Source organism: Mustela nivalis (genome assembly GCF_964662115.1).
Source record: "Mustela nivalis genome assembly, chromosome: 10".
In the NCBI taxonomy this organism is placed as follows: Eukaryota; Metazoa; Chordata; class Mammalia; order Carnivora; family Mustelidae; genus Mustela; species Mustela nivalis.
In genome coordinates, this window is record NC_139029.1 from 63,741,144 (window position 1) to 63,760,599 (window position 19,456).

General features: G+C 38.4%; 1 protein-coding gene across 1 annotated transcript in view; it reads left to right on the top strand.

Annotated features, from left to right (window-relative positions):
- Positions 1–19,456, top strand: part of LOC309843226 (uncharacterized protein) — a 41,346-nt gene that overhangs the window by 21,256 nt on the left and 634 nt on the right. The window contains exons 7-16 of the mRNA XM_082688565.1: positions 34–134; positions 425–582; positions 4,942–5,160; positions 5,400–5,866; positions 9,820–9,856; positions 10,957–11,152; positions 12,628–12,777; positions 15,124–15,295; positions 16,339–16,439; positions 18,397–18,571. Of these exons, the coding sequence (XP_082544691.1) occupies positions 34–134; positions 425–582; positions 4,942–5,160; positions 5,400–5,866; positions 9,820–9,856; positions 10,957–11,152; positions 12,628–12,777; positions 15,124–15,295; positions 16,339–16,439; positions 18,397–18,571 (1,776 nt within the window). The remainder of the gene's footprint in view (positions 1–33; positions 135–424; positions 583–4,941; positions 5,161–5,399; positions 5,867–9,819; positions 9,857–10,956; positions 11,153–12,627; positions 12,778–15,123; positions 15,296–16,338; positions 16,440–18,396; positions 18,572–19,456) is intronic.

The window sequence follows — 19,456 nt, forward strand, 5'->3', positions numbered from 1 at the left end:
ATACAAAATAATTGATTTATCTCTTTGATATAGATACAGCCTGTGTACTCTTGCTTACTAAAGCAACTAATTGCGGTGAATTTCTTCAAGGCAATTTTTCAAACATGGATAGACCTATGACTTTCCAGAGCCAGGTAAAAAATATATTTCTAATCAGGCATTATTGTGATGCTGTTATATTGTGTGCATGTGTGTGTTTCTGTGTGTGCGTGCACACGCTCATACTACGTATTCATAGGTAAATGAAGACATGGATTGATTGCCTTGTTAATTCAAGTTTATGTCCCACTTTAAAACAATAATTATTTGTACTATAATTATATTCAAAAGAGTACTTTTTTTTGCTTTTTCAGTTTCTTTCTTGAATTATATTTGAATTCAGTCAATTTTCAGATATGAGTTATGCTTATTAATTTTTCCACAGATAATGGATGCCAGCAAAATGTTAAATATTCCTATTTATAATACATTCGTGGTTGAAAATTACACATCAGAGTGGGAGCTGGACCCTGTAAAGGACACTCAGATCCTCTTTGTGCTGAGGCAGATATTACGGGTAGCAGAGGACTTCTTTGAGGACTTGCCTTGAGGAAACAGGTGATCTGGCTCCTTTCTGTCCCTCTCATAAAGCATGGTGCTCTTTGAAAATCCCACGGTTCTATCTCACTGGATGACTGATGTCCATTAGCTTGCTCTAGACCTGATAGCTATGTCAGGATATGTGCTCTGCTTCTATTCTCTTTTATTTTGCTCTCAGATAAAATTGTAGGAATGTTCCAGCTCTGCATGTGATATCTTTGTCTTGGTTCTGTTACTTGCCCCAATCCTGGACTGGCAGGACTCAATGAGAGTCATTGTCTGGTGACAGCCTCCTTATGACTTCTGCTTTCATTCACATTTTGCCTTCAGTCCCTGAGAGCGTCTAACTGATGGTTTCTTCTAGAATCTGTCCTTCTTCAAGCTCAAAGGTCAACCCTGAGCAGTGGTGGGCCAAGAAAGGCAAACCACCATTTGGGATTTTAATTTCTGTGACACTTTCCTCAACCTCCCCAGCAAAATGGACTATCCCCTTACTTATTTGTCTATAGCACTTTAGTTAGAACTCTATGTGAGTACTATTACATTGAATAATAAAATGGTTACTTGGATATCCACTTCCCTAAATAAATTGTGAGTTCTTTAGGAAGCAGTGTTTGGATTTTACATACCTTTGTATTCACAGAACTTAGCACAGGGTGTTACAGTGAGCAAGCATGCCCGCCATTATGCCTCTCTCCCAGGGTGATAATATGTACTGAAAATTTTTCTTCTTGTAGAAGGGAAGACTGGAAGAGAATGAAATGCTGGAGAGAAGAAATGGACATGAAGGAGGAAGAATGTTTTACTTATCTTTGGCTGAAGATATGAATTTAAGCTAATTAAAAAGAACAGATATTTCTTAAGGACTTAACATGTTATTTCTGTAAAAAAAAATCACAAAGTTTTCATTAATCAATTTCAAAATATCCTGCCATGTCTCCCAAGTAGAGTGATCAAATAAGGTTACTAGTGCAAGTCAAGAAGAAGTTTATCCGGAGCGCCTGGGTGGCTCAGTGGGTTAAAGCCTCTGCCTTTGGCTCGGGTCATGATCTTCTCTGCTCAGCGGGAAACCTGCTTCCTTCTTTCTCTGCCTGCCTCTCTGCCTACTTGTGATCTCTGGCTGTCAAAAAAAAAAAAAAGAAGGTTATCTTATACACATGAAGAAGGTTATCTTATACACATGCCCCCAATAGGTTTTAAATTCCTCTGGGTAGCTGTAGAAATTAGCACTATTAGTAAAGAAAAAAAAGATTTTCAGAAGATAAGTTTTAGGTTTTCCACCTAAAACCCTAACTCTCTTTTCCAAATTTCTTAGTATTTTTCAAATGAATATGCTTTGGCTCAATAGTTATCTTTAATAGTTATACTATTATCTTTTAATAGTTTTTTTAGTTTAATACTTTTATCTTTTAATAGCTATTAAAGCCATCTAATGTACTTTTAGTCAGAATTATTGTCTTCTTTGGGAAACTAGGAATACTAGAGATTTTGTGTGGTGGGTGGGTGGGTGGGCTGTGGCATTAAAAAGTGACTGTATTGAACTTAAGTGTGTCTATTGGCAGAGGAATGGAGAAAGAAAATTTGGTATGCTGGGGCGTCTGGGATCAGCCACTAAGTGTCTGCCTTTGGCTCAGGTCATGATCCCAGGGTCCTGGGACTGAGCCCTGCATTGGACTCCTTGCTCAGTGGGAAGCCTGCTTCTCCCTTTCCCACTTCCCCTGCTTATGTTCTCTCTCTCTCGCTGTTTGCTGTATCTCTCTGTCAAATAAATAAATAAAATCATTAAAAAAAAGAAAAGAATTTGGTATATGTATACACACACACACACACACACACACACACACACATACACACACACCCTGGAATATTATTCAGCCATAAAAAAGAAGGAAATTTTGCTATTTGAGACCATAATCTCACGTATATGTGAAATCCTGGAAAGCCTAACTCATAGAAACAGAGTAGAATGGTGGTTGCCAGGGGCTGAGGAATGAGGGAATGGGGTGATGTTGTTTGAAGGGTAAAAATACCCAGTTACAAGATGAAAATGTTCTGGGAATTTAATGTATAACATGGTGACTGTGACTAATAGTGCAGTATTATGTACTTGAAAATTGCTAGGATAGTAGACCCTAAATGTTCTCATCACATATACAAAAAAGGTAATTATCTGAGGTAATGGATGATGGATGTTAACTAACCTTATGGTGGCAACTATTTCACAATATATACATGTATCAAATCATTGCATTAAATAACTTACCTAATTTTATATATCTTTCTGTTTGTTTTTTCTGGGGATTTTTATTTATTTGGTATTAAAATCCACTGGTTCCTGAGTAACCCATGAAGTCTGGAAACAAATTTCTTGAGTCTTATTTACTTATTTTAATTTAAATTTATTTTGTTCAGTAATTTCAAGTTTTTATTTAAATTCCAGTTAACACATAGTATACTATGAGTTTTAAGAGTAGGATTTAGTGATTGATCATTTCCATATAACAGCCAGTGCACATCACAATGACTGCCCTTCTAGTCCCAATCACCCATTTAACCCATCCCCTGCCCACTTCCTCTCTAGCAACCATCAGTTCTAGATAGCCAGGAGTCTGTTTATATCAATTATATCAATCTGAGCAAGGTGGAAACTGGCATACTACCTGTAAGTCTTTGCAAACTCTGGTGATGTTGGAGAAAATGCAGACTACTGGGGGCAGCCAGACAACAGAATTAGGATTATGGCCAATATCCAGCGGCTTGTCCCCCACATGCTTTCCCAGCACGACTCACACAATGCATTTGAGCTGGTTCCCGACTCCGGGACAGGAATAACAGCATCAGCAAAACTGCAGATAGAGATTGTAGGAATTGGGGTGAACATGGCAAAGAAGAAGAACAAGCTATGTTAAATAATGGTGTGTAAATATAATGGTCGAAGTTTTAAAACAATTTCTTTTTGAGAGAGGGAGAAGACGCATGCACAAGCAGGGAGAAGGGGCGTGGGGAAGAAGGAGAGGGCAAAAGAGAGAATCTTAAGTGGGATCCATGCCTGGTGTGGAGTCCTATGTGGGGCTTGATCTCACCACTCTGAGATCATGACCCAAGCTGAAACCAAGACTTGGACGTGTAACCAACCCAACCACCCAGTTGCCCTCCAACACAGGTCTTTAGAGGGGACCTGTCACACCTCTGAGCTCATGTTGGGGGTTGGTGTCTTCCAAAAGCTCAAGGAAAAGAGAGCTGGGAATATTAATTTCTGGAAGGTGATTGTTCATTCAAATGATGTAATTTATGAGCAAGGGCTACCTGAATTATGGATTATTTGTGTGTGTAGGGGGGGTTGGAGGCAGGTTTGAAACTCTGCCTTAAATGCCAATTCTATCTTAGCTAACTAGAGACTACCAAGTGTTCTTTTCTACCATCTCCATGTCTCATTTCTTTATCATTAAGGCGCTAAGCCATTTTTTAAAAAAAAATTCTATTCCATTGATGATACAAGTAATTTGTCAAACATGAAGAAATCTGGCTTCCTTAGTGAACTGAAAGCTGTTTGCCAAGCGATGTTAGATCCTCCCGCTTCAGTCTGAGTTCTTGAGACGGTCTGCAAAATGAAAGAGAATCTCCTGCTTGTTTGAATCAGGGAGAAGTGGGACCCGACCATGGGGAGGTTTTCAGATGGTGGTGACATGGCCCTTAACACTGGCTGATCTCCAAAAGCGTTCTGCATTAGCTCAGTGTTCTCTGTTTGGGATCGTGGCTCCTCTGGCACAGCTTGTCAGAAATCTGTGTTTTGCTGTTTTTTTTTTTTTTTTTTCCTGAAATCTGTCTCCCCCACCTCCCCCTCCCCGCAAGCAATGCAGAAAACAGTGGACCCGATGAGAGGAAGTCAGTTGATAGCAGAGAAGTGGAGGAGTTTGAGGCATGCACCCTGGCGTAGGAATTAACAGCCTTTTTTTTTTTTTTTTTTTTTTTGTATTTCAACATACAGAAACGGATTGAATTTTTCTTTAAAGAAGTAAGAAAAGATGGGATTGGGAGGGAGACAAACCATAAGTGACTCTTAATCTCACAAAACAAACTGAGGGTTGCTGGGGGGAGGGGGTTTGGGAGAAGGGGGTGGGATTATGGACATTGGGGAGGGTATGTGCTTTGGTGAGTGCTGTGAAGTGTGTAAACCTGGTGATTCACAGACCTGTACCCCTGGGGATAAAAATATATGTTTATAAAAAATAAAAATTATATTACAAAAAAAAAAAAAAAAGAAGTCGGTTAAAAATCTAGTGGGCTGTTAGGTTTTCGTCTCTCTGACTTCAATTCTTTGATTCTCCTAATGTTTTTATTTGACCCGAGTGTGTAAATGTAACTGGAGCAGTTCCCGTCTCCCCTCCCCGCTCCTGGGCGGGAGGAAGCTGGCACTCTGCCCAGTGGGCTGGGCCTTGCTAAGTTTCATTTTCCTCTTCTCGGAGTGCCTGAACCCCGGAGGCTGCTGAAGAATGTTCTGTGTGGATTTCTGAGCCGGCTTAGCCATCCAAACAGAGCAGCCACCCTCAGCCCCAGTCCTTGTAGAGGTTCTACAAACAGGTAAATGACGTGCTGCTTTCTACTTTTCCTAGCCACTTGCCAATAATAGTCTTTTTTAATAAAAAAAAATTTTTTTTTTAGAATGAAAAGCGAGTTATTTTTCTGTTATCTGCTCATCTTCTTTTTACTCACCTTAAGTGTAACATAGAGTACGTAAGAGGCACATATACAAGCTTCATGCCAGGATGTGTTACCTGGTTTTCAATATTTAATGGAAAGTATGTTTGATTTTCTGCTAGATTGAGAAGCATGGCAGTGGCGACTCGTTTGACGGCGATGCAAGAAAAGAAGCTGCAGAATTACTTTGGAGGAAAACGGTTTACCCCTCTCTATAAAGCTAGTGTCCATGAATTCTCTGGATATAATTGTCTTAAGAGATGCTGTGGCCAAGGGCCTACTCTGATGGTGATTTATGGTGGATGTTATGTTTGGGGGGCCTATATAAGAGAGAATTACGAGAGAGATGACACAGTTCCCATTGTCCTTTTTGCCTTTCAAGAGAATGAAATTTCAGAATGTGATGTAGGAGCACACTCACCATCTACATTTCTTTATGAATATAATGTAAGGTGGAGTAATAGTTTAGGGTTCCTCCTAAATCTGAGGGGAAAAAAAGCGACTGTGAGTTTAGATACAGCTAAAAAACTTGGACTGCCTCAAGATCAACCTATTTCCCTTGAGGAATGTGAAGTTTTTCGTTGTGAAGGTAAGTTTAATCACATAGGCTCTTATAGAGTTCTCTCCTGAATGTTTGGAGGATTTGAGGCAACCCATCTCTTTAAGGAAAGAATGTCCTTATCTCTGGGTGACCCAGACTGAAACCCGGCCACACCTCTTTTGCTGAGACCCAACCGTGGTCAAAGGTAGCATATACAGAATTTTCTGGAGTGTGTTTGTGTGGGGGATGGGGTAGGGGAGAGGGAGGGAAGGTAGAAGGAGAAGGAATGGGGGAGAGGCAGCAAACTTAAAGACTGAGATTCTTTAGGAATGAAACCAAACCTCAACCTTCTCTTGACTGGTACTAGATCTTGCAATTTCCTATTGTATCCATTATATTAAAAGACCAAAATGAATATACTTATTTTTCTGCTAAAGGACATTTTTTCCAATATTTGCTGTTAGAAGCAATGCTTTTGTAATGTATTTGTGAATATAACTGTGCACAAAAATACTCTTTATAGTAACTTCCTGGAAGTGGGTTTGTTGTTTAAGAAAGATTTACGTTTTCACTTTAATAGACACATCTCAAAGGCTTTTATACTTTAACCAAGAGTGTTATAGAAATGCCTATTTCCCTATCTTCTTGCCAACATTTGATATTATCAAACTTTGGAATATTTGCAATTTGATGGTCAAGAGATGGTTTCCCATTTTCTTCTTTGCTTATTCCCTATTATTAGCAAGTTTATGTGTATTGGCCATTTACATTTTATCTCTGAAACAGTTATTTATGTCTATCCATTTAAAAGAAGGGGCCCTGGAAATAATATCCTCTTGAGTATTTGCATGTTCCAAACTAGTTGTCTGTGGTCTTCATACTTGAATGATCACCAGAGTACATAATTCTTTGGGGATTTGTAATGTTTTCACAGTACTGATATTGCTGTGGAAAACCTAGGGCCAGACTTACTTATTTGTTTTTATTGTTTCCCTTTGAATGATTTGATCTTACTTCCTGGATGCCTCAAACATCTAAAAAATTTTGTTGATGTCTGGTCAGTTTACTTGGATATGTCATGATGTTGAAAATCCTGGATCAGTTAAGGAAACTCTTATTGAGGTATAACACATAAACAGAGAAATGCACAATTGATAAATGTACCAATGACAAACTTTTATAAACTAGACACACTAATGTCGCTACTACTAGGATGAAGACATAAGATTATTATTATCATTTCAAAAAGCTCCTTGCTGATTCTTCATGGTTATTACCAACCAAAGATAACTATTACTTTGGCTCATTGACACTAATTACTTCTTCTTTTTGAATTCTATGTAAGTGGAATCCTTTCACAATGTGCACTCTTGTATGTCTGGCCTCTTACATTCAATATTATGTTTGAGGGATTGAGCTAAACAAGGGAGTGGATTATAAAATCAGACCTCTACAATTCGGATATCTTTCCCAGTATCAGGCTTGACTAATCATTTCATGGATAAGGTTAAAAGCAGTCAGAAATCTCGGAGAAGGCAGAAAAGGTATAAGAATATTGTGCCTGGCTCATAGGATCTTCCTTTGCATATTAGACATATGCTTTCTGGATAAAACAATAGGCAGCGTTGTAAAACAACCTGCCTGTTGTTTTTTTGAACGTTGTGGGTCACCTTAAGTACTGAAGAGTGGTTATATTATGGAACGTTTATATGTCAGTGCTATGGACTGAATGTTGCCCCCAACCAAGACTCTTATGTTGAAGCCCTAACTCCCAGTGTGGCTGTACTTGGAGACGGGACCTCTAAGGAAGTAATTAAGGTTAAATGAGGTCCTAAGAGTGGGGTCTTAATTTAATAGGATACACATTCGTTTAAGAAGGGACACCTGAGAGCTTACTTTCTCCCCTTGAATATACAAGAAGAGGTCATAAGAGAACACGGTGAGATGGCGGCCACCTACAAGGCAAGGGAAGAGGCCTCAGGATGAAATCTACCTTGCTGCACAGTGGTCTTCTGAGCTTCCAGAACTGTGAGAAGGAAATTTTTTATTATACGTATTTGTATGGCAGCCTGAGCAGATCAAGACAATCAGCTTACATGACATTCCCATGAAGACATGCCTCATAAATCCATGGAATCTCTAGGCCTTCGTGTATATGTGTTTTGGTTCACACATTCGTATTGTTTAAAGAATACGTATACAGAATTTCTGGGTCATTGGATTGGTGTATGCTCAGCTTTAGTGGATACTGACAAAGCTTTCCAATACCAATTGCCCTCACCACAGCAGTATATGAGAGTTTTTGTCACTTCTAAATTTTTCCCAACACTTTTTGTTACAATATGTAACCATTTGGCACATGAACTGTGGCATAATATTTTGTGAATCTGGTTTACTTTGATTAGACTAGTTAGTAATTTATTTTACAGTTTAAGCCAATTACTATATTATTTTATCCTTTTTTAACTTTTAAAATTTGCATTGTATTTTGGCTAATTCCTTCTAATATTTCTAAGGTTTGTTTCTGTAGTCTTTTCTGTTTCTATTTTCGATTTTCAAAACTTTCCTTCTTTCTTGTTATTAACGAAGTGTACTTTTGTCACAAGGTTGATATAAAATGTTTATATTCTAGTTAACTTCTATATATTTACAGTTTTGATTTTGAATTTCCTTTTGGATGTTAAAGTTAAGAGGTGCTTTGTAAAAGTCCCAAGAAGTGGCTTTTGTCTCTGTGTACACTTAACTCTTTTCTCGTTTTATTATAGTCATTGTATGTAGTCTTTACTATTTTTACTTTTGGTCATTTAAAGAGGTTTTCAGTCCATATGTTTAGCCATATTTTTAAATGTTTCACACAGTATTTTTTTGTAGTGTAGAGAATTGCCAGCGTCACTACACCTGATCCTTTCAGTTTTCTTTTTTTAAGATTTTATTTATCATTTATTTATTTTAGAGAGAGGGAGGCTGAGTGAGTGAGGGAAGGAGAGGGAGAATCCACTACAGGTGCTATGTGGAGCATGGAGCCCAATGTGGGGCATGGATCCTGACCCAGGCTCTATCCCACTACTGGGAGATCATGACCTGAGCGGAAACCCAGTCAGTCACGGAACCGACTGATTTTTTTTTTAAGATTTTATTTTTATTTATTTGACAGAGAGAGAGAATGAGATCGCAAGTAGGCAGAGAGGTAGGCAGAGAGAGGTGGGGGTTGGGGAAGCAGGCTCCCTGCTGAGCAGAGAGTCTGATTTGGGGCTTGATCCCAGGACCCTGAGATCATGACCTGAGTCTAAGGCAGAGGCTTAACCCACTGAGCCACCAAGGTGCCCCTGGTCCGTCCAGTTTTAAATCTACCACCGAAGAGTATCTCTTCACAGGAAGTGAAATTCTGGGCCTGAGTCTCACTGGTTCACAAAAAGTCCTCCGCTCTCCCTTGAACCACTCACTGTGCTCTGATTGGGTGAGGGAGGCGTCCTGCACTCTCTTTGGAGCCACAAAGAAAATTAATTGGACTGGAAGTTCCAGGAACTCCAGCCGTAGACAGTAGGTTTTAGAGAAGATTTGGTGTCTGTGGGTTTTTTTTTTTTTTTTGTATCTCTGTACATTATCCCTTTCAGACCTCTTGGATTATGGAGAGGAACTATTTTAGAGTGTTCCCAGTCTTTCCTTGGCCTGTCCCCCTGCCTTCATGCCTTGCTTCTTTGATTCAGAAAGGACCCCAGTTCTCATTTCCCATGTTGGGGCAAGCCACATCCTACTGCTGAGTAATTGGGTGAGAAGAGATCTGTGGGCAATCTAGTCTTACAGTGCCCACCTTCCCTCTAGCACTAGATTCTTCGAAAGAGATATTAAGGAGCTTTGCAGAATTTTCTCCGCTTGCTTTTGTTGTACTGTGCTGCTGTCATGGAAGAGCTATTTCTGTATTTTACCCTAGTGAATGCATTGACATTCATTTAGACCATCATTCAACAACTTGTGCTTTTCATTTTTCTTTATTTCCCTAGATTTATTGGATAAAAGAACCATGAAAGGGATTACTCAGTAAGTCAATGTCAATTAAAATCATGTTTTTATTATAAATATTATATATTGTATGTTATAAAATAAGTCAATTAAAATAATGTTCTGTTGTTCTGTTTATTATCTTAGACTTATTTTTTTATAAGTTCTGTCAAATTGTTAACATAGATTATAATGTAACTTTTGGATCATCAAGAATAAACTATAATTATATTTATAATCATGAAACTATTTGATAATACCAATGTTAAAATAGAAAGAATGCTGCGTAAAGGGAAAGCACTCCTAATGTTTTTATATACTTGAAGGAAAATAATTATTTGGCTGCATGTCTACATTTTTGCTTAGACTTTTGAAGTTACAGTTTCAACTATTTGAGGGAATTGCGTTGAAAAGGGTGGCTGGCTTATTTGGCTAAGCATGATACGCTCTAGTTCCATGTGATGCAACATGGGGGCTTAAGTGGGTACGAGAAGAATCAATGAAACAAGATGGGATTGGGAGGGAGACAAACCATAAGTGACTCTTAATCTCACAAAACAAACTGAGGGTTGCTGGGGGGAGGGGGTTTGGGAGAAGGGGGTGGTATTATGGACATTGGGGAGGGTATGTGTTTTGGTGAGTGCTGTGAAGTGTGTAAACCTGGTGATTCACAGACCTGTACCCCTGGGGATAAAAATATATGTTTATAAAAAAAAAATTATATATAAAAAAAAAAAGAAAAGGGTGGCTGGTAGGTACAGGATACTTAAATGAACTTCAAGAACATGTTAGAAATTATCTACTTACATAAACTTCAAAAGTCACACGTTATGTTGTGCTTTTTGAAATTTATTATTGATAAGTTACCTTCATAACAGTTCATATTTGTTATTAGGTTTATATGAACTGGTTGCTTAAATCTGAAAGGTTTTGTGTCTGGTTGGCTTTAGTTGTGTTATTTTTGCTTTTTTATTCTTTTATAGTAGGATTTGAAGTAGGATAGCTGCTTGTCCTTTCAACAGGAAAGCAAGTTGCTAATCAAAAAGAAATAATAATATATAAGAAAAGAAAAGGAATTCTAGGAAAGCTTATGGTAAGTTCTTGTGATGTACTCTTTGTTGTTATAATTGTCTGAACAGACTCCATGAGAGATTATTGCATGACATAAAAACCTACAGTCCATATGGAGGCCTCGTTCACCAGATACGGATTCTACTCCTGGGTCCCACTGGGGCTGGGAAGTCTAGCTTCTTCAACTCAGTAAAGTCTGTTTTCCGAGGCCATGTAACACACCAGGCTCTGGTGGGCTCTGATACAAGTGGGGTATCTGGCAAGGTATGTCTATTCAAAGTCACTCAGCCTTTGCTTCTTTGTTCAAATTAAGTAGTTTTGAAAATTCTTTTTTTTTAAATTTTTTATTTTTTTTTTCAGTGTACCAGAATTCATTGTTTATGCACCACACCCAGTACTCCATGCAATACATGCCCTCCATAGTACCCACCACCAGGCTAACCCAGCTTCCCACCCCCTGCCCCTTCAAAACCCTCAGATTGTTTTTCAGAGTCCATAGTCTCTCATGGTTCATCTCCCCCTTCAATTTCCCTCAACTACCTTCTCCTCTCCATCTCCCCATGTCCTCCGTGTTATTTCTTATGCTCCACAAATAAGTGAAACCATAGGATAGTTGACCTTCTCTGCTTGACTTATTTCACTCAGCATAATCTCCTCCAGTCCTGTCCATGTTGATACAAAAGTTGGGTATTCATCCTTTCTGATGGAGGCATAATACTCCATAGTTTATATGGACCACATCTTCCTTATCCATTTGTCCATTGAAGGGCATCTTGGTTCTTTCCACAGTCTGTGGCCATTGCTGCTATGAACATTGGGGTACAGATGGCCCTTCTTTTCACTACATCTTTATCTTTGGGTTAAATACCCATTAGTGCAATTGCAGGGTCATAGGGAAGCTCTATTTTTAATTTCTTAAAGAATTTCCACACTGTCTTCCAAAGTGGCTGCACCACTTGCATTCCCACCAACAATGTAAGAGGGTTCCCCTTTCTCTACATCCTCTCCAACACATGTTGTTTACTGTCTTGTTAATTTTGGCCATTCTAACTTGTGTAAGGTGATATCTCAATGTGGTTTTGATTTGAATCTCCCTGATGGGTAGTGATGATGATCATTTTTTCATGTGTCTGATAGCCATTTGTTTGTCTTCATTGGAGAAGTGTCTGTTCATGTCTTCTGCCCATTTTTTGACATGATTATCTGTTTTGTGTGTGTTGAGTTTGAGAAGTTCTTTATAGATCCTGGATATCAGCCTTTTTTCTGTACTGTCATTTGCAAATATCTTCTCCCATTCCATTGGTTGCCTCTTTCTTTTGTTGACTGTTTTCTTTGCTGTGCAGAAGCTTTTGATCTTGATGAAGTCCCAAAAGTTCATTTTCGCTTTTGTTTCCTTTGCCTTGGGAGACATATCTTGAAAGAAGTTTTTGTGGCTGATATCAAAGAGTTTACTGCCTGTGCTCTCCTCTAGGATTCTGATGGATTCCTGTCTCATGTTGAGGTCTTTTATCCATTTCGAGTTTATCTTTTTGTATGGTGTAAGAGGATGGTTGAGTTCATTCTTCTACATATAGCTGTCCAATTTTCCCAGCACCATTTATTGAAAAGACTGTCTTTTTTTCCACTGTATATTTTTTCCTGCTTTGTTGAAGGTTATTTGACTTCATTCCATGTAGACTTTATCTCCATTTGCAACTAAAAAAATGTACTCTTAAAATTGCTTTTTTTCTCCTCTGTAGTACAGGACATATTCCATTAAGGATCAGAGATCTGGCAATGCCCTGCCGTTTATTCTCTGTGACTCAATGGGGCTGGGTGAGAAGGAAGAAGGACTGTGCATGGATGACATAGTCTACATCTTAAAAGGCCACATTTCGGACAGATATCAGGTATGATTGGGCTAATCACTTAGATATTGGCATATGGGTCATGGTATTAGGAGGTGGGGCCTTTGAGAGGTGATTAGGTCATGAGGGTAAATCTCTCATGAATGGGATTAGTGTCCTACAAGAAGAGATAAAAAGAGAGATGATCTTTCTCTCTGCCACATGAAGACATAATGAGAAGGTAGCTATCTACCAACCAGGAAGAGGGCTCTCATCAGAGGCCAAATCTGCTAGCACCTTGATCTTGGACTTTCTAGCCCCAGAACTGTGAGAAGTAATTTTTGTTCTTCATGGCACCAAATATGGTAATTTGTTATGGCAGCCCAAGCTGACTAAGATGTGTGGCTTTCATCTTTAATGCTCTCCAGATGTTAATACTGAGCCCTGTCTGTGTTCTAGACAGGAGAAGGGGGGAATAAAGAGAAAACTACTTTAGTCTGTCATTTTTTAAAAAACTTTCTAGTCCTTTGTATAGACATTTAGATTTTTAATTAATCATTACTTTACCTTTTTCCAAATGAACAGTAGTGCCAGCATCTTTCCTTGAATGTCTTTGCATCTTTTCCCTACCAAATACAGGGATTGGTTTGTTCTGTTGATGTATTTATCAATTCCTTTATGATACTATTTTTTTTTTAAGATTTTATTTATTTATTTGACAGAGAGAGGTCACAAGTAGACAGAGAGGCAGGCAGAGAGAGAGAGAGAGAGAGAGGGAAGCAGGCTCCCCGCTCAGCAGAGAGCCCGATGCGGGACTCGATCCCAGGACCCTAAGATCATGACCCGAGCTGAAGGCAGTGGCTTAACCCACTGAGCCACCCAGGCGCCCCTATGATACTCTTTCTATTACCACATCGTTTAATTGTTGTAACTACCATAGCAATCAACTGTGTCTTGATACCTCACTGGACAAGTCATATTCATTACTTATTTCTGATTTTCTCACTATTTCCACAATATACTTTTCTAAGGGAGCCTGTTTGTGTTTGATTTGTTGTTGTTTTGATTAGAATTACATTAAAATTTTATATCAAAATTTGATTTACATCTTTACATATCCAATGTTCTTATCCAGAAACACAAAATGTTTTATTTTTCTACTCATACAAGGGCTTTCATTCTTTAGTACAGCATTGTCTTATAGAGGGAAAGTTTATTTTTCAATATTCTTTTTTTTTTAAAAACAGCTTTATTATAGGGGATTTTAAATGATGCAAAAGTAGACAAACAATTTAATGAATTCCCATTTACTCAGCTTCATCAATTTTTGACTCATGGCTCATCACCTGTGTTTATCCACTTTCCCCTCCCCTGTATTCCTTGGAATCAGATTTAATACATCTTAACATTTAATCCATAGATCATAGCAAGTACACCAATACTCTGATGACAAACATCAAACCCACTCTTCCTAGTCAACTAACATTTACCAAAACCACATACAGTTAGGTTTGGTATACTGAAATATAGTCTAAAGTCAACTTTACAAAATAGGGTGTAGTCAATCTATTTCCTTTCTCTGGCCCTTCAAATACACTTCTTCCTTTTTCTTATAAATAACCATATAAGGGGCGCCTGGGTGGCTCAGTGGGTTAAAGCCTCTGCCTTGGGGCACAGGTCATGATCCCAGCATCCTGAGATCGAGCCCCACATTGGGCTCTCTGCTCAGCAGCAGGGAGCCTTCTCCCCCCAGCTCCCATCTGCCTCTCTGCCTATTTGTGATCTCTGTCTGTCAAATAAATAAATAAATTCTTAAAAAGTATATAAAAATTTATGGTATACTTTTTTTTTTTTTTACAAGATAAGAAAATACTGGTCTGTGGTTCTCCTCTTTTTAGAGAAGTCATGAACTACTCTGTGTTATTGGTACATTAGAATCCTGCCACTACATGTAGTCCTGAAGTTAACAGACTTGTGCATGCATCATTTTGTATTTTTACTGCCATACCTGTGACAGATTGCCAGCAGAAGGATTGCTAGTTCAAGAGTAAATGCATCTCATTTTGAACCACTTTCAGCCCTTGCATTCTGTGTGGTGAAACCACATTTCTTTCTGAAGGCTCTCACCTCCACCTTGCCCACATTGGTTCTATCTAGAATGCTTTTGGCCATGTGCTCATTCCTTTTATCAGACTAACTTCCCCTACTTTTCAGCTCCCAGATTATGTGTCCACTTCTTTGGAAACTTTATGTGACTGAGGGAATGGGGTGCTGGCTACTTGCACAGACTGTCTTCTCTACTGGATTGTTAGCCTCATAATATCAGAGACTTGCACACTGCCTGATATATAATACATGCTCATGAATATATCCATGGAATTAAAATGTTGTGTTGTGTTTACCTTTCAGTTTAATTCCACAAAACCAATCACACCGGGTCATAGTAACTATATTGACAACCCATTGCTGAAGGACAGAATCCATTGTGTGGCACTTGTGTTTGACATCAACTCTGTTGAACACCTCTCTCGTGACATGATGGCAAAGATAAAAAAAATTCGAAGGGAGTTGATAAAGTGTGGTGAGTCTTGTTCCACTCTGCTATTGAGGGCAGTTAATTAGACTACATTGTACAATGGTTTTAGGACAGGATGAAAAATTTGAGAAATTGCAAATGTGAATCTTCTGTGGCCCATCAGTGTGGTTCAAACAAATCAAGCACTCAACAGCTGTATGACTTTGTGCCATAACCTAAATTCTCTATGTCTCGATTTCCTAATCTAGAAAATTAGTAAAAGGGTAGCACCTATCTCAGAGATTTATTATAAGGATTAAACAAATCAATATATTTGAAGAATTTAACACAGTCTTCACTACTTGTTACCACTGTATCCTAACATAGATTCATTTACCAAAAGTTCTAGATTTCTACTTGGGCCTTAAATGATTAGAAATGGAAAACAGTATATTAGTAAGAAAACAGTCAGGGAAGTAAGATGTTAGGTAGGGCGGGGTAGCATAAAGGCTTAGGGGAAGGTAGACAGGATCGGGGAATTAAGGTGCCCCATACTGGCTTTTCTTGGCTTTATTACCCATTCTGTCGGGAAAAGAGCCAGTTTGTCACAGCTTTGATTAAGTTAGAAGCATGGAGTGATTTACTTGCTCACTGTAATTTGAAACCTTGCCAGTGAGGTGTGCAGGGAGGTGCTTGCTAGCACTGTCATAGAACAATTTACTTGTGATGCTTTCATACTTGCTTTTGACTTCTGGAGGATTCTCCCCCATCTTGCTTGTGAGATCTCTTCTGTAGTCTCCATAAAAACAACCGTTTGGACAGGATAGGAGACCAATCAACAATATTGTAGTATCACTAGTTACCTCTTTAGTTATCTCTTCCAAAAGGTGGTTTCATTTGAAGCCACATTTCTTACCATGAAAAGCAATGAAGGGAATTTCCTATGATACTAATGAGTACTTGAGCAGTGCATTTTTAAGGGATGGTGGGCCTTCCCAAATCTCTAAACTTGCTCCACAGATAGCCTGCTGCATAATTGATCCCTGGTTAACTGAAACATACTGATGCTGTCTTTAATGATCAAAGTGACAAGTATCTGTTTGGCCTAGGTGTAGCACATGTGGTTTTACTCACTCATGTGGATAGCATGGACCTGATTAGCAGAGGTGACCTTGGAGACATATACAAATGTATGCTTGTGAAGCCTAAGGTAATAAATGATGTTCCTCTTTGCAGACACATTTTCTGAGATATGTCACTATAATCACATGATATTGCTGTGAATAAAAGTAAAAATGATCACCTATTGAACTTAAGATTTAAAATAATTTCTTGGGTAATTCAGACTTACATCTCAAATTTAAAAATTAAATATATATTCATCTTTACATGGACACAGATCATTCCATTCATTATAATTTAAACCAAATAGCTTCAATTCAACAAATATTTATTGATTGCCTTTCATAATTGAGTCAGTGTGATAGTTGCTAACTAGATACACAGTAATTAAAACAATTTCTCTGCATTCAAAAGGTTATAATTTTATCGGTAGAGGTGAGAGGGTGGGGGAGAGGGATAGGAAAAAAATTGACAGAGTATGAGTATGATAAATCTTATGAAGGGATTCAAAATAAAATCGAAAGTTTAGAGGAGGAAAATATTAGTGAAGGAGATGGAGAAGATTTCATTCCTGGAGTGTCCCTGGAAAATAGGTTTCAAAGAGGAGGAGGATTTGGGGAGGTGACGAGACAAAAGGGGACAAAAAAAAATCAGGCTATGAATATAGCCCAAGTCAATACCGTAGTGTAGGAAGAGGCAGTGTGAGTGGGAAGCATGGAGTCATTCAGTTTAGTGGAGAGCCGAATCCTTGTAGGGGGAGATAAAGAAGTTATATTTGCACGAGGTGACTTTACGTAATTGGGCACACTATGGGGAATCATAGCAATTCTTTTTCTCTTAAGTTTTTATTTAAATTCCAGTGAGTTAACATACGGTATAATATTAGTTTCAAATGTACAATGTAGTGATTCAGCATTTCCATGCATCACCAGTGCTCGTCACAGCACATGCCCTCCTTAATCCCCATCACGGATTTAGCCTGTCTCCCCGATCCCCCGTAACCTTCAGTTTGTTCTCTCTATTCTTAAGAGTCTGTTTCTTAGTTTCTCTCTCTCTCTCCCTTTTTACCCTTTGCTCATTTGTTTTGTTTCTTAAATTCCACATATGAGTGAAATTATATGGTGTTTGTCTTTCTCCAAATTATTTCACTTAGCATAATACTCTCTGATTCTAATCTTGTAAATGGCAAGATTTTTCATATATATATATATATATATATATATATATATATATGAATCACATCTTCTTTATCCATTCATCAGTCAGTGGACACTTGGGCTCTTTCTATAATTTGGCTATTGTAGATAATGCAGCTTTAAAAAATAGTGATATAGCCAAACTGATGCATCACAAAAATTAATCTGCCACTACATGTAGAATGGATTGTAGTCGAAAGTAACCTGGATTTGGGAATACCAGTTGGGAACATGTAATGATAGCTAGTATTTGTTGAGCACTAAATATGTGATAAATTTTCTTATTCAATATTTACAACAGCCCTGTGAGATGAGTACTGGCATTACCACATTTTATAGATGAGGAAACAAACACACAGAGAGTAAAGTATTTGCTAGTGTTTTTGACAGTGATGAGAAATAACAGAGCCCTGTTTTAAATCCAAGCAGTGTCAATCCCCAGATAAATTTGTCTAAGCAAGAATTAAAATAGCATACTAAGCTAATCTAGTACAATTGGCTAATCATGAGAATAACTTTGAATAAGAAACAGGGAAATCACATAAAGCATTAAAAATGCTTGTTATCTACATGGAACTATTAGTAATAGTTCTACATGTAATCTACATGGAACTATTAGTTACCTTTCATTTCTAACTCATATGAAATCTATTACATGTATTCTCGATGAAAGTTGGTAGTGACACTGGAAATTGACTTGTGAAGCTCTTTAAGTAAGTATTTATGGGACCAGATCTCTATCTTTATTTTCCCCGACAGGAATACTACTGCCAAGCTCCTGCTATTTGTTACTGCTTTCATGGTATATATTGACCTAAAATAGTCTTGGTCACTGTTTCTCTATTGCAGTTAGAGACAGTCCACAGAGAACTTGGATTTGCTCTTTCTGACATCTTGGTGGTTAGTAATTATACCTCAGAGTGGGAGCTGGACCCTGTAAAGGACGTTCTGATCCTTTCTGCGCTGGGACAGATGCTGTGGGCTGCAGATGACTTCTTAGAGGATTTGCCTCCTGAGGAAACAGGTAGATATTTGATGGTATTGACATTTGAAGGTGTCAGCTGTATGGCTACTCCTGCTTGGATCTACTGGGTATGTGGAAGTTCACTGTGTCACTGTAGGTCACCGTCTTGTGAGGAGTCCTACCCTGTAGCTCACTGGCTGGGTGTGTTTTGTCCCCCCCTCCCATTTCCTGATGTCCCCACCCTTAGGGTAAATCCTAGGAATTTGCACTATTTCTCTTTCCCCCCATGTCTAAAGACAGAAACTTGGAAATGATACAATTCTGTCATTTCTACTGTGTGAATACTCCAAGTTGTATCCTTGCCCTCTTCTCTCAAAATGTGCTTCTTTGCTTGGGACCCAGAAATGGATTGGATCAGCGTTGTTCCTGATCAGATAGGATCTTTGCTTTTTGCCTTTTTTGATTTGACTTTTTTGATGTGTCTTCCGCCTCAGAGTTTCTCTTAATGCCATGTAGTCAGTGCTAGATAGACATATGTGCCTTTCATATTTATGGCCTCAGATTTTAGCATTACATGTATTCTCTACAGATTCTCTCAAGAATACATGCTGCAAGTTTCAGTCAAAGATCAGACAGAGGGGCACCTTGGTGGCTCAGTGGGTTAAAGCCTCTGCCTTTGGCTATGGTCATGATCCCAGGGTCCTGGGATCGAGCCCCACATTGGGCTCTCTGCTCGGCGGAGAGCTTGCTTCCCCCTTCTCTCTCTGCCTGCTTCTCTGCCTACTTGTGATTTCTGTCTGTCAAATAAATAAATAAAATCTTAAAAAAAAATAAGACAGAAGTTTCAATTTATACTCAAATTTTATTTTCGTTTGCGAGAAATAAAATTAGAATATCATATCTTCTTTATTCTCTTTCACTTGCAAACTGCTAAGAAACTCTCAT